The following is a 15,247-nucleotide window of genomic DNA, read 5'->3' as shown; positions in this document are numbered from 1 at the left end:
CAAGGACGATCGACGGGAACCCAGCAACACCTATATAAACACGGTCGCTTTCGTACCCGTCATGACGGAAAACTTGCTCTTCGAAGGGGGCTTGACATTTAATCTACACCTTACCAGACCCATTAAGCCCCCGGAGCCCCTCAATTAACGGAAGGGAGCGAAAAAAGCTTGGGACCCCCAGGTCCCCGGGTCCTCGGATTGCTCCATGGGCGGGGCATAGTCCCTTCTTCCTCAAGTATTGATTGACCTCTGCCGATGTAACCGAAGCGGCATTTTAGGATGTTTCCCCAAAGACTCAACGGACGACCGGCACGGCAGCTGAGTGCTCACCACGTTGAGGCTCAAAGTCTTGTCTAGCGAGTTAGTCAGGGGGTATCGAGTTCTTCCCGTTCATCCAAACACCGCCACGAGTCGATCAAAGTGTGGAGAGCAAAGACAAATAGAGTAAAGGTGGGCCAGCCTGAGACCGGACGAGACAGGGATCGAGAGATTGGATATCACGTGCGCGGAGGAGGTCCCTCCGCTTCGCTAGGATGGTGCGACAAAGTTACAGCACTACCAAAATCATGATATACTGATCAAGGACTCTACATTCGGCTTCTTGCTCATCGACCATGGGACTTGATTGGCTAGGTCATTTGTTCATGAGTAACGGCTTCCCTATTGGCGTATATAGTTGATCCGAGCCTCAACACGGTGTCCCTATAAGCAGCGCTGTGGACGAGTTGGGAGGCCCGGTAGGCTGTAAAGAAAGGCAGCCATGATAATAGTTCTTGCTGGGTAAAGTACTTGATCGAATCGAAGACATGTGATTGAGTGATGAGGGACTCTCTTCTATTCACTGGTGATCATAGCTCTATCCAAAAATTTTGAGAATCATGCTTCGCGCTATTCTTTTAGTACCTAGCTAAGAGATAGAGACCGTCAGACTTCTTCTCCGCCTCTGCCGCTCTCTTCTCTCTAGGGCTCCTCCCGATTGCTATCCAGATTCTTCCACACATGTCGCTACTGAGGCGGAGGCCACGCCAATGAGTCCTGTCCTACTATGTACTCAAGATCGTAGGTTTCGATGCCAAACACGGGCGGGTTCCATCCCCATTCCGAGTCCTCCCACCCAGTAGTCTCCGGCACAGCCCCTCTTGAAGGAGGCATCAGCTCGGGAGGGGAACTGCCGACTGATCCATTGGCGGCCAAACACTGTTCAACTCTCTGAACATAATCCGGGGTCGGGGGCAGATAGCCCAGCTGGGAGAGCAAGCTTTCCTGCCTGTGTCTCCACGCCCTGACAAGGACCGCTCCTGCGACGGCATATGGGTGAACCGACATTTCGAAGTAGTCTTCCTGGTATTGATATATGATGGGCAGCACCTTCCATGCTCGATCGACCAAGTCGCCCGTTGACTGGAGACACAGTCGACCGATCAGGTGGAGGAACAAGTCGTACTCGAGATACTGAAGAACATACCACACAAAGTTCCAGCCCTCCATCACTTGAAGATGGTTCGCAACGTGCTCAGCCGCCTCGAGTGAGACACGAAACAGGATGTCCCCTTTCACCTCGGGCGGTGGCTCTACAGCCCCCTTGGGCTTGCATGCCATGATACGAATCTTGTCAACCATGGCTGTTTTTAGCTGCAAAGCAAATATGTGCAGATCCCCCGCACTCGGGTCGCAATAACGCTTTTCGATATCCTCCAAATATTCTTCAAAGTTCACAACGAACTTCTCCAGCTCGATACTGTGAGCTCGACTGAGCTCGTCTGACACGTCGCTCTTCTCAACGACGAACATGGCATGGCTCAAGTTGGTTCGCTGGGTGAGACATCGTGACAAGCTGCAAACCGCCAAAGAGACAATCATTTCAGTTGGGCCGTCTCTGTTCTCGAGGGGAATCGCGGTATCGACATCGAAATCGGCGTCGTTGATGTTGGTGGGCATTTTGCAGCTGCAAGCCCGTGATAGCGGAGTCGGGTTGAATCCAGAGGCCATCGCGAATCGAAAATCGAGTAGGACAATGTTCCACCAGACGCGTCGTCGTAGTTCTGTCTGGAAGGGGGAAAGTCCCAGTTGCGAGCCATCTCGATGTAGCCCTAGACGTTGGGCACTTCGAATACAGACGCCGCTCATGACCCAATTCGCGTGGCCGCTCTCTCGATCTGGAATCGCAACCTAACAAATACTTGTCTTAGCTGGACACTCAACCTTTTAGGATGGCATGGATTTGTGCGCCGCTTTGGAGGTCTAAGACAGTGCATGAGGTTTTCCGTACCAGTTGAAGTACGAGTGCTTGCAATAGCACGAAAGTTGGCTTCTCCAAGAAGCGCGCGCGATAAAGTCCTTTTCGCAGGGTCTTCGAAAACCTGTCCAGGAGCTCTATCTTCGACTGACCCAGTAACCTTACGCATTCTTCTTGCCTCATCGAACTAACAGCACACGCATAGATCGAGAAGAACAAAACCTCCATGTCTCGTGGCAAAGATGGCGGAGTCGTCATGGCCTGCACCAGATGGCGTTGCGCGGACGGCACGTGTATGAGTTTCGTAATTGGGTTGACTCGATCTACGAACATCCGCCATAGTAGCATAGCATGACTCGGAGGGGGATGCAGATGTTGCGTGTTGCCGGATCTGGGCTCTCTTGCGTCCATGATGCTTGCGTCGTTTGCAACAGACGGTTGTCGAATCGATGTTTCGGGTAGGCTTGATACGCTCGCAGGACTGTCGGCGTCCTCCACGACTGCTCTCATAGCTTGTAACTACATGAAGGCAGACAAATTGTCAGGAATTTGGTGGGTGAAGACCGTCAATGGGGTTTTTACCTCATCGAATACCGTGGCCCAAATGGTGTTATCCGTAAACCTGACAGACCCTTTGTCGATAACGAGCTTTCCGAGAGAGTTCTCAAGCGCTTGCATTTCCCAATCTCGGCTCTGATCTTGAGTCTCGCTCTTCGTACTTGTGACGCTATTGCTTTTCGGGCTTGTCTCCGTACGAGTACCGTCGCTACTCTTCTCGCGCTTTTCTGCAGCCACAAAGTTTTGGAGGAGTTCTTCGCATCGCGCCAGTCTTCGCTGAAGTTCAACATTGGGCTTCTTCCGGTTCCGAGTCTTTGAGTTTTCGCGTGGTACACACTCTGCGCCTAGCTGAAGTACAAATGACTTGCTGTTAGATCTTCAAGCAAGCGTCTTTGACGGGAGAGTGCTTTGAAGGATCACGAACCTTGACGCAACCTCCGCATGCCGGGCTCTCGCGATCGCACTTCACTTTCCGCGATTTGCAAAGAACGCATGCTGGCTTACGTGGAATCGGCGGTGCCTCTGCAGTTGCCGACTCCATGCCGGGCTTTGAACAACAAAACAGCACAAGCTACTACCCAAGGCTATCAGACGAGTAGATGTGAGTAGCTTATCGAAGGCATCGGCGGCCTCCAGAGCATCGCGAAAAGAAAGGTGGGACAGAGGATGTCACCATTCTTTAAGCTCGTCCCTAGACTGAATTTTATGCTTTGGTTAAAGGGTGTAATTAGGGCGTCCATCCCTTTATGGCATTACGAGCAAGGATCTACTAGTGACACAGGCCCAGGCTGAGCACCGAGCTCTAAGCCACATGCACCATCGTATAGCGGGAGCGTACGCAATCAACTGAATCGTACGGTTGTTGTAGCGTACCTATCAGTGTAGTAATCTCAACTCTAAAGGCCACTCGGAGCTAAGATTTCGGAGAAGTCAGTTCGCACTACCGCACATGTTCAAAATTAGACCCTTCACTTTAACTTACAACATGCTCGGTGCAGGGTTCAAGGCGTCTTGCCTCATTGCTATTAGTTTAATATGTCTGTGGACTGGACCGAAACTCGTTGAGCTTCCCACAGTCGGAAATCGATGTCTCCTACTAGCTCAGTCGATGACGCTGCACGATAAGTCTTGTCGAAGTTGAGCCTATCGCAAGCACACATGACTTGTCGTATAAATACCTCTGACATCTCTGGCTAGGTGGTTCGTTAGAGACATGGTTCAGATGATCAACTGGTCGAGGTCGAAACAAGTAGGGGAATTCGTTTCAATTTGCGTAAGGCGCATGTGACGATGGACGTCCAGCCCAAGCACATAACAACGAACGAGCTGATAGATCTATCGAGTCTACAGAAAGAGTGCAGTATTTATCGCAGACAAGCAATGACATCAAGCCATTATAAGCGAGAATTTGTATCATCTAGGCAACACTTTCAGTACTATCCCAATCAACAAGTACGAGCGTTCTATGTGTGATTTCTGGTGGTGCCCGTGCAACGCGGACACAGAGCCTCGCTGAACCCTGGGATTTCGGCCCTTAATAAGGAGCGAAATGCGGGTTCCCGGGATTTGATAAGAAGCGAGACGTCCGAAGTGTTAATTAGTGCATCGATTGACCACCTCCCAAGTTCTACCCGTTGAGATCATTTGCACAACTCGGCAAACTTCGATTCAAGGTTTCGCAAGTTCGTGACCTTACAACTTAAATAAATTTTTGTGTCTTGGCCTATTAAATTGGACGCTCACTAATCGTGTGATTGAGTTGTCTGCACATTCAGTGGAGTTTGTCTCCATCTTCCAGTCCCCTACGCCCACGGATGGTACCACACGGCCGTCCCAGTTTCGCCACCACAGCTCTTTGCAACATGATACAGGATCTCTACTCCGCTTAAGGGCCTTTAACATTCAACCCATTGGATTAGACCTATGGCTATCATCGGTGCTCGCGCATTCGCTCATCTACACTAAGCAAGGAACTAGAGTTTGTGGTACTGAAATTGGATGCTTTCTAGCATTCTCATACACCTGTCGGCATCTCCGCGCCATCCACTGGGGTCAATGAGGTTTACCAGCGCAGCCGTGTTTTCGCGTAGATTCGTTGGTGTCAAAGTCAAAGTCAAACAGTGATTTAGGCCTGACGCTAGAGCCTTCTCTTTCCAAATGGTCCTGATCGGCTCTCCAGCTGTACCCAGGAAACGCCGGGCGGGAAAACGTATTCAACTGAAAGCCTGGATGTAAGTTCGCAAACAACTAGATCCAATGAAAACCAATACTCGGCGGACCCCCATACGACATTCTTCTGACCCTGCGGGTACGCATATTTCTAGAGGTTTCACAACGGGTGTAGGCAGCTCATGTCAGACTTCACTGACATCGTCAGACAAGTAACGCAGCACTCGAAATAATATTTTTATGTAAACGAAACACCCGATACTGACAGCAATTCATCGCTAGAGAGCCCGTTCGTGAAACGAGTTCAGAAATTCGATCCCATATCTTCTGAATTATGTGCTCCCATTCTTCGCTAGGCAACTCATGGTGCAACCCTGTACATGTCATATCTGCTATACTGCATGTATACAACGCACAGGGCGACCGTCAATGTCGCTTAGCACTTGTTGAGGTATAAGTGTGATTGGCCAAGTATGACCATCGTCAGATCAATGTCGACAAGTCGTTCCCGTGTCACACAGCCAAGAGGCGGTGGGCCAGACACAGAGGGTAGCCTTATCATTGGATAGGTAAGGTAGACAGAGAATTTTTGCCATGTAAAGACGAAAACTCGAATCTGAAGACCCTAGAAAAAGGTCACTTAATTATTGAAGCATGGTGCCGAATTCAACTGCACACCGATTGTGTCTACCGATTGTGTCTGAACCTATATTCTCAAGAATCGACAACCCCTATCTGTACATCCCCAACGACATGTCTCCGACCCACACCCCCCAAGATGACCATCGTTCGCTTCCCCTACCGGGGGTCTCCGACAGCTACAACACGGCATCATCAGAAAACGATAGCAGTCCTCTAAGTCTCGCGACATCCGAGTGCGCCGAACTTACGGATTCATACTCGCCTAACTGCTCGAACCCTGCTTCAATAAGTTCACCTCCTGCCGCGGTCTCTCGCAATGGTGATCGCAGAATTTATTCCTTTGCAACAGGGAGTAAAACGTCATTGGGCTCTTCTGTCAGTCAACTACGCAATCGAGGCTGGAAGGGCGATAAACACATCGCCTTAGATAAGTGTCACCTGGAAGACGTGCACATGAGAAATGCCGAATCAAACTACTCTATAGGTATATGGAGAACTTGGTGGATGGAGATATTGAGCAGTTTTCTCGCTCTTGGCTGTCTCATCGCAATTATCATAATCTTGGTCTTTCACGAGGGCAAGTCATTGCCTCATTGGCCAAACATGATCTCGATCAACACCTTGGTTGCCGTCTTCACTGCGATTTTCAAGACGTCTCTAGTGATGCCAGTTGCTGAAGGTGTGTGGTTCTTGAAAAGATTTGAGGGTTCGAGGATACTTCCTTGCCACTGACATCAACATGGAAAACAGGCCTTGGTCAGCTCAAGTGGGACTGGTTCCAGCGCCCGCGGAGGTTAGCCGACATTGTTCTTTTTGACAATGCTACCCGTGGGCCTTGGGGCTCCTTGATACTAATCATCAAGCGGCTGTTCCGGGCACAGAGAACGTGAGTTATTTCCCAAGTAATGACCTTGCCCGTCATGGTGTCTGATCTTTAGACACCGATATTTAGCAGCCCATTTACTAAGCCTACGTTAGATATCTGGCTGGGTTAGGCGCTGTCATTACCGTAGCAGCGCTCGCAATCGACCCCATCTCTCAAGCTATGGTCGAACATAAAAGATGTCTACTTCCCACGCAATCTGTCAACGCCAGCTTAGCAGAGGTTGCGAGAGCAAACAACTACTCGGCCGGTCGTATACGTAATGATCCAAATCGTTACTTCTCAGACTCGGAGCTAGACAGGCCACTCGGCGCGATCATGGAGTCGGCCATAAAGAAAGGGCTCATCCAACCCCAGGAAACAGCTGCCATGGTCGACTTTAGATGCCCTCGGGGTAATTGCGACTTTACAAGGGAGGATAGTAGCAGTTATTTCTCTTCTCTGGCCATATGTCACTCCTGTCACGATATCACAGAACAAATCACGCGCTCCGACGATCCTGACATCTCAGGACACTCCATCTGGCGACTGTATTCTGATTCATTCAATAGAACGTATGGTAGAAGTACCCAAGTGTACAGTGCATGGAACTCAGCAAAGCTATCGCTCTCGTCGACACCTCGACTTTCGCGCGACGACGAAGGGCTCCTTGTACCTTTCTACAGCTTTGACATTCTGATGGTTGTTAATCCTGACCCTAGCTGCAAAGAAGGTTGGCAGTCTTCGACCACGGCCAGTGCCGCTCGGTGTAGGCTGGATGCGTGTGTAAAGCGTTATAACGGAAGCGTCCAAGATGGTGTTTACCGTGAAACAGAGCTCCCAGAGCCTGAGGGAACTTTGAACTACAATCCCTTTGAGGTATTCTCTTGGGAGGAAATGCCATGGGCACTTTTGACCAAAACGAGCCTCATCGACGGCAAAGAACGACCTTCTGTCGCAGAGGCAAATGGGGCGCCTCACACCGTTCGAGTTGCACCAGTAGACGATACCCGATACAGGGTTGGATCCGAAGATCGGTTTAAGTGGCAGAACCTTACAATGAAGTCGTTTCCACGAGAATGCGTCTGGACGATAGACTCAAGCTCATGGCAAGGGATTATATCAACGCTGGAGCTTCTTCTCGAGACCACAGTCACAGGCAGCCTATCTGACGACATAAGCCTATATGAAGGCCCGGAATGGCTGAAGCGCGTCTACTCGAATGGTGCAGGAAGCCTCTCTACGGTCGAGTTAATGGTTCGCGGCTTAGCGAACTCGATGACAGCAGCCATTCGAAACCAACCCCAAGGAGACATTCAGGACGAGGGCATAGGTCATCTTGACCCGAATCTCAGAACATCAATTGGCACCGCTCTTACCATGTATACATGTATATACATAAATTGGCACTGGATAGCATATCTGGCTTCACTGCTAGTGCTGCAGTGGACATTCTTAGTTTTGGTGCTACTGAATCGACGCTCTAGTTGTGGGGATGGCAGACAGCGACAGATGGGATGGAAATCATCGCCTCTGGCGCTGCTATTCAATGGGTTCGAGGAGAGTCTTTCTCGAAAATACAAAGCCTTGTACACTCTTGACGAGATGAACCGAGTGGCGGAAAGTACGACAGTTCAGATGGTTCCCGCGACTGGTTCTAAGGGCGATGCGTTGAGATTATGCGAAACCAAGGCATAGGGGAAAAATTCCATCGGATAACTTTCCATTATAAGATACGAAGGCAGACTTTCGGAAAGCTGGAGTCCATGCCAGATTACCCCCAGCCCTTTCAAGCCCTGCCGTGTCCGTCAACGAATAACCGAGAACTTTCAATGTAAACACCGGATGCCGTTGTTGAGGCTTAGGCTGAATAATTAGCTAGACTAGAATATGAATGCTTATGTCCATATTAGCCCTTTTACTAACCGGCTCTCGAGACCAAGGTAGATTTTGAGGTAGTGAGATACTTCATGACAAATCCCCATGGTCCACTTCCGTCTCTAAAACCTCCAGGCTCAAGCTACCTCCGAAGCCTAAACGCACCATCATCCTCCTGATTCGAGATAGCCCCAAGAGGAAACCTCTCCTCATCTTTAAAAGTAATAGGCGAAACGATACGCCCCGGAAACCGAACATTAAAAGCCGCAGCGCAGAGAAACATAAGCGACGTGTCAAGACAGTACAAATACACCTCCGTAGTCTGAAGCACGCCGTCCCGTCCCTCAGCGAACTCAGCCACACGAAAAATAGACCGCACCAGAATAAGAAACGAGGTGGCGTATAGCACCATGATGAACTGTCTCCACGGTCGTCGCCCGTTCATGCTCATCGTCGTCGGGTGATGTATGATTCGATAGTGGAAGACGGAGATGGTGACGATGAAGGCTGCGAAGAGGAGGATCTGGATGCCGAGACCGACGAGGATGATGTTCTGGCCGCGGTCGAGTCCGTCTTTGTCACTTGCGCCGGAGAGGATAGCTCCGCCTATTGGAGAATATAAGTCAGTGCTTCCGGGAATTTCATAGGTGACGGCAATGGAGACTGGGCTTACCAATGCACTGGAAGGCGAACGAGAACACGTCTCCGAACACAAAGATCTTCGTCATCCATCCGACGGGGATAATCGATAGATGACCCGCCTCCAACGAATCGATGATACGGCCCAGAAGCATATAGATCGAGGCCGCGTACAGTGCCGGAGCAAGCAACGGCAGAAGAGTCTGGATGATGAACGGGACCTGCGAATAATTCGGTGCTTCGGATGCGTTCATTGCTCGACTCCCATATCCAATGCTTTCGACTATGTAGTAGTTAAGCAAAGATCGTTTCCCAAGGGTTTATTGGTTCCAGTAGCTTCTTACAGTTGACACCTATGAAAAAGGCGACCCAGTACCAGGTCTTAGCCCGCTTCAGTTGGATAGAGTGTATCACACCACTGATACCGAATAACACGGCAAAGGTGACTGCTGCCGCGAGGGACGGGTCGTAAGGATATTTGGAAGGCGGCTGATCCATTGTTGCACTTGTTGCTTTCTCTTTCTGAATGAAGCTTGTTCAATCTCAGCTGAATCCGCTGATTTCGAACTTCATTGTGTAACTACAAGACCCGTTCCCTTTATAAAGAGCCATGATGTGATGTCGGACTCCATTGATACGCGCCGGCTGAGCTATTCATGGTGTTTTTGCTGCAACGCCCTGTATCAACAATAACATCAGAGGTTGGTGTTGAGGCAGTGCTCGGGTTCCAATTTCCCAATCTGCTCCTAGTGTCCCCGGGGAAGATTCACTTCGGGGAGTTTAGAGTCTTCGACGTCTAAACTTGCGGGCCTTACGTAGATGCCGAGCCTGCGTCAAAAGTAAGCATACGAGATCGACAGGGGGTAGGCCGCGCTTCCGCGTTCTCCCCATACACCGATATCTTCAGGTTATGTCCGAAACGTCGCCATGGAGATCTTGACTCGGTCCTTACATTTGAGAAAATCAGCCATGATCTGGGTGACGACGCGTTAGATTATCAGTGAACCAACCTTCTCACGTCTGGAGCGTATCACGACCTGCTTCGACAGGGCTGGAAAACGCCGACCTCGTAAGAATGGGGTTGGAGGAAACCCTTTGCCAGCTGAGCATACGCGTCACCTCGCGTTCAAGTTGCTTTAGTCATCAAGCTCCAATCAACTATTCACTGTCTTGATAGGACCCTTCTTTGATGCTTTGGCAGAGTGAATCTGGTTCGAAGCTGCGAGAGAGGCCGGAATACACCCTGTGAGAGGCTTGATGATTTAAGGTTCAAGGCGCTGTGACTGCGAGCTGCTTTCGCGTGCCTTGGCAATCGTATCTCAGATGTAGCATCAATGTGTCAAGATCCTCCAGACGAACTGGTCCCTTGTCAAGCCAAAGTTCTTAATCATCATTGCCCGTCGCCCTAAGTGCAATGACAATCTCACTTGTAACTACTGTATGTGTACATGTATTTATGGGGATGTGCTTGATATTAGGTCGCTGAGAAGATAACAGCGTATTGACGGGTCTTTGCAGTTGAGTGATAGAGTCATGCGGAGTATTTGAATGTTTCCGGAAGGCTTTTGGGAGGAAGGTTGGCTTGGGGTTGAGGAGATAATCATGCTATATTGAGATTCTCCATCAAGATGGCATAGTAAATTTGCTTTAAAAATAGAAGTCATAAATTCGTTACCTGCGCCATCTAACCAAAAAGAGTATACCGGCGAATCGTCCAGTACCTAGAGGCGACAAACCATGCCCCTAAACCTAGGCTGGGGCATGTGAAACTATAGGGTTGCCAATCCCATCCATACATGTATGCAGATCCCTTCCGGGATCGCAAAGCCAACGGAGTTCCTTTTTTTTCTATTGGGGAATAATAATGATGAAATCGTCCTGAATAACCCTGATCCGTGCTGAAAGCCAATGCAACAAAGTCCATCTCGTAGTGTACGAGGTCTGTAAATCGCCTTCTGTACGTTCAATTTCGTACTGAATAACAAGTCATGCGTCTGGCCAGCACAGGAAACTTATGTGAGAGTTGCCAGCATAGCGCGCATGATTCCAGGAGGAGGACCTGAAAACTCTCGCGTTAGCCCGGGCTCTGACTTGACGAGACGGTGACGAAGCGTACCTTAGTAGTACTTTGGTACGCTGATGGCCATCCTACCTTTCTTGTCCTTCTCAATCCGCACTCCGCGCCGCGGCTCCTCAACCTTTTCAACCTTCTCCTCGAAGAGGACTACAGCGCCATCGGGCATCTGTTCAGCACGGACGAGTTCGCGGCTCCTTCCGTGCTTGCGCTCGTGAAGCTCAGCCTCGAGAGCCTTGATCTCAGATCTGATGTTCTTGCGAGACCGAGACCGGCTACGGCGACGCTCAGCAACTGCCATGGGCCCGATGGGCACCTCTTCGCTGTACTCTCGGCGCTCGTAGACGACTGGTGTTGCGGTCGTCGACGTTGTGTAGGATGTGGAGCTGCGAGCGGGAGAGACATCGCGGATGATTGTGGTCTTGTTGACCACTTCCTGAACAGGAGCGGGTGGTGGTGGGGGAGGCGCCTCATAGTAGACAGATGGGGGAGCCGGAGGATGAGCAGAAACGACGGTTGGGGGGCGCAGGAGGCGGCGCTACTGAAGCAGGCGCTGGTGGAGGAGGAGGGACATGGATGACAGTCGGGGGCGGCGGGGGGAGGGCAGCAACAGGTGGAGGGATGGTGTAGATCTCCTCGTGGCGTTCTTCATGCTTGCCAGCCGATGATCGAGCTGCGGCAATCTCCAGTTCACCTGGCATCAAGTCAGCTGCAGTCGGACGGATGAAGGGACACGGTGTCACTTACTCTGCTTGTACTCTTCGCTGAGCTTGAGGAGTTCATCGATGTTGTCCTGGCCTAGAGCCTTGAGAACAATAATGGTGTTACCCTGGGAGATCTGTTAGTCCAAAGTTGGCGAACCCAATTGAACGGGAACTTACCTCTTCAATGTAAGGATACTCTAGGTCGATGAGCGCACGCTTAGAAACCAGGCGCTGTGGGATGCGGGTCTTGCCCTTCTTCGGGTATGAGCTGCGAACAGTCGTTGCGGTCTTGGTGGTGGTGCTGGTCGACCTGCTGGAGGTGCTGCTTGATCGGGAGCTGCTTCGGTGCGAGCTCTTTCTGGTTGACCTCGACACTCTAGACTCTCGGCTGCGATCTCTACGTCGACGTGAAGTAACGACCTCACGCTCCTTCACCCGCTCAGGCATGCCACGGAACTCCTCGTCGCCATAGTAGCCTGGCTCGGCGATCTGGATCTCGTCGTATCGTTGAGATGGTGCGGGGCCCAGCTGGCGAGTGCGGGGCAGAGGGATTGGAACGTATGGAGGGGCCCGGTAATCGTCGCGAGGGCGAACATCTTCTCGGCGGGCTGGCGGAGGGTATTCCTCACGCTCATAAAAGCGGAGGGGGCGACGGTCAAAGGTGTCGAGGGAAGACTGACGACGGAGCATGGTCGGGCGGCGTGGTGGCGAGGCCTCACGGACTTCTCTTTGCTCTTTTTCGAAGAAAAGGCGGCGGTCAAACTCCCGGTCCAGGGGCTCTCCGCGACGAGGACCATAACGGTCTTCCTCGACGTAGCGACGGTCTCTTACAAAATCTTCTTCGTATCCGCCGCGATGTCCGCGGTCCAATGGGCCGCGGTCGAAGCGCTCATCTGAGTGATCTCTGCCACGGCGAGGCGGTGGGCGATAGTCGTCACGTTCCTCGAAGCGGCTTCTCTCTTCAAATCTGCTTCGTTCGTCGGGATAGCGACGATCATCTGGATAGCCGCGGTCTCGCTCCCGTTCTTGCATGAAGCGGTCGCGGTCCCAGCGCTCAGCACGGCCGGCCATTTTGATTGATGGTTAACGTATGTGTGGTTGAAAGTGAAAGTAAGGTCGATCTCGGGTATCACAAAATATTGCTGAAAAATAGCGGTGGTCGTGGAATTAGAGACCCGGGATGTCACAGGTGATGGGCTGTTCCCGGGAAGTTGTGGAATGATCGGGTGATGGCAGGAGTTCGTGGTTGTGAATCTCGAGGGAAGTCGCTCGTATTGCAATAGTCGAGAATCAGGGCGATGACGACACCTCTAGGGAGAGAGGGACAGAAGAGAGCGAAGAAAGAGGGGAAAAGCGGGAATAATGTGTGTGATCCAGTGTCGCAGCAGAGAGCGAGTGAGTAAGTGGTGGATTGGCTGGCCCCCTAACGTAAGGTATGCGAACCCAGGCTAATAGCGCCGGTAGTGTCGGTGAAGGCCGTTGACCCGCCTTGGGTCCAGAGGGCTATTTTGGAATTTGGATTGGATAATGGAGTAGCGGCGCCGCCCTGCGTTGGAGTGGCGTGCGAGTGGCTTCTTCCAGGGTTTATGAGACTGGTATGTGACACTGTAACACTGACAATGTATGGTCTAAGGTGCGCAACGTCTGCGGCGGTGATGAGTGAGGCAGGCAATGAACCCCTCTTTGTCGTTTGGCTGACTGATGTATGGTAGTGGGCGAAGACGGGTGATGCGATGGAAAGCCGGACTGAACTCGACAAGTGACTGGACTCGGTGTTCTAGACTCTCTTGTGTGTGTCGTGTGTGGTGGTAGGCGTGGGTGGTAATCGGCCTATGAGAAGGCAATGTGAAGCCAGGAAGCAACCTGGAACTCTACCAGCTGACCTCACGAAAATGGGCCTGTGACAGTAGACCCGATGATGGTCCTCCGTCTACTCGACACTCCCCAACAACGATCCTGGAACTAACTGTTCTTGCTGAACCACCGGAGCTGCGAAAATGTGATGCGGGCACTCGCACTGGTCCAAGTCGTGAATTGTGTCGTTTTTAAGGGTCCTTGCGAAAAGAGAACAGACGGGCGAAAAAGTGGTGGCTGGGAAGAAACGAGGCGGTTTTGTAGTTTTAGTCTTGGACACGACGGAGATTTGTGGTGGAGTGGAAAAGCAGGCTTCTTGGAACGACGGACGGAAGCCAGGACAGGGTTGGCTTGGTTGGTCAGACTGAACGAGGAAGATGGTGGTGTTGGCGATGCTGCTTGAGCGATGATCCCAGCTTGTCTGGCCTTCTCTGGATGGTCCAACGGTCTGGTAGGGAGAAGATGGCCGCTGTTAGTTATGCGACGGACGGATGGCCCGCAGCTCTCCCACATGATGGCAGAAACACCAATGGGGATGCAAAAGTGCATCCGAACTTGATATCCAAAGCCTGTTTCATCGTTGGACAAGCTGTTGACCGCAGCATGGCATTTTGCGCGAGGAGCGACAGTGATTATCGGTCCTTAACGAAGGCCATCAGCGCCGTATCGGTCATCGCATCCGCCATCCAAACCTGGCGGGAGACTAGAGGGCTGTGGCAACAAGGCTACTCCTTGTAGAAAGCCCTTCCCGAGGCCTGCGTCGTTGCTTTTCGCTGCGATTCTGCCCATCTGACCATTCCAGACCCGGTCCAACGCGGCCTTTAGCCTCAGTGGCCCAGCCCGCTTTTGTGCCCTCTCGAACCTGACGTCGCCGCTTGGGCAGCCATCGACGGGGCGCCTGTTTGGAAAAGCGCAGCCAGGAGTGAGTCCAGGACTCCATTGAGTCCATTCCGGGCCAGATCTGCCAGGCTGCGCACAGCGGGATCCCCGTACGGAGCCATGGAGCCCGCTATGGGTATCCCATCATCCATGGACCGCGGTCCCGTCATTGGGCTTGAACGGATCGACGGGAAATGGAGAGAATGGGGGATGCCAGACAGCCGGATGGGTGGGTGGGAAAAGAGGTTAATTGTCGTCCGGGCGGCGTAACAATGGGATGGGCCGACGTTGGAAACTTCCAACCTCTTCTTCGCTGTCAAGTGTCTCGTCCTTTCGTCTCGTCTGCCCTCTGGCATTGCGTTCGCTCCCGCCTCGGCCCTTGCCTTGCGCTTCCTCTTCCGCAGAACACAGTTGGAAACTGGTGGGCTTCTCTGCCGTCACTGTGCCTGTGCTGCGACTCGCTGCGCCAACATGCCTTGCTCAGCTTTGTCTCTGTGGGGGTTCGAGTTGACCGCCACCCTGCTCGATGACGTCGGGTACCAAATTTTGGTGCGGTCTGCACTCTAGACGCTGTGTGCCCATTGCCCAACCAGCCCGCCGCCTGGTCTGGTCTGGGGCACTGTGGCAACGATAAGGCGTCTCGGTGTAGTGTATGGGCTATCAGAGTCGCGAATCGAGAGCCGTGGTGGGTGTGTGAGAGGGGCCCTTGGACTCTGGAGCCTTGGGAGAATTGTATTTCTCCACTGTCGAAG

The 15,247-nt window shown here is 51.8% G+C and overlaps 3 protein-coding genes across 3 annotated transcripts; all 3 read right to left on the bottom strand.

The window, feature by feature from the left end:
• Positions 1-1,005: 1,005 nt before the first annotated feature.
• On the bottom strand, positions 1,006-1,938 carry N0V96_009580 (uncharacterized protein; the record flags this gene model as incomplete). The annotated part of the gene is made up of 1 exon (XM_053190250.1): positions 1,006-1,938. One exon carries the CDS (start codon positions 1,936-1,938, stop codon positions 1,006-1,008), a length of 933 nt encoding a protein of 310 aa, XP_053052180.1.
• Positions 1,939-8,388: 6,450 nt separating this feature from the next.
• N0V96_009579 (uncharacterized protein) lies at positions 8,389-9,482 on the bottom strand (the record flags this gene model as incomplete). Its single annotated transcript, XM_065758689.1, has 5 exons — positions 8,389-8,467; positions 8,738-8,951; positions 9,019-9,267; positions 9,329-9,337; positions 9,410-9,482. The coding sequence occupies 5 exons, from the start codon at positions 9,480-9,482 to the stop codon at positions 8,389-8,391; spliced, it is 624 nt and encodes a 207-aa protein (XP_065612754.1).
• A 1,619-nt stretch (positions 9,483-11,101) lies between these two features.
• On the bottom strand, positions 11,102-12,833 carry N0V96_009578 (uncharacterized protein; the record flags this gene model as incomplete). Its single annotated transcript, XM_065758688.1, has 4 exons — positions 11,102-11,494; positions 11,631-11,752; positions 11,806-11,896; positions 11,940-12,833. The coding sequence occupies 4 exons, from the start codon at positions 12,831-12,833 to the stop codon at positions 11,102-11,104; spliced, it is 1,500 nt and encodes a 499-aa protein (XP_065612753.1).
• Positions 12,834-15,247: the final 2,414 nt, after the last annotated feature.

The sequence above is a fragment of the Colletotrichum fioriniae genome, assembly GCF_027942845.1.
Source record: "Colletotrichum fioriniae strain IMI 355084 chromosome Unknown scaffold_12, whole genome shotgun sequence".
NCBI classification, from domain to species: Eukaryota; Fungi; Ascomycota; class Sordariomycetes; order Glomerellales; family Glomerellaceae; genus Colletotrichum; species Colletotrichum fioriniae.
Note: the sequence above shows the minus strand (reverse complement) of the source record. Positions and strands in the feature narration are given on the sequence as shown.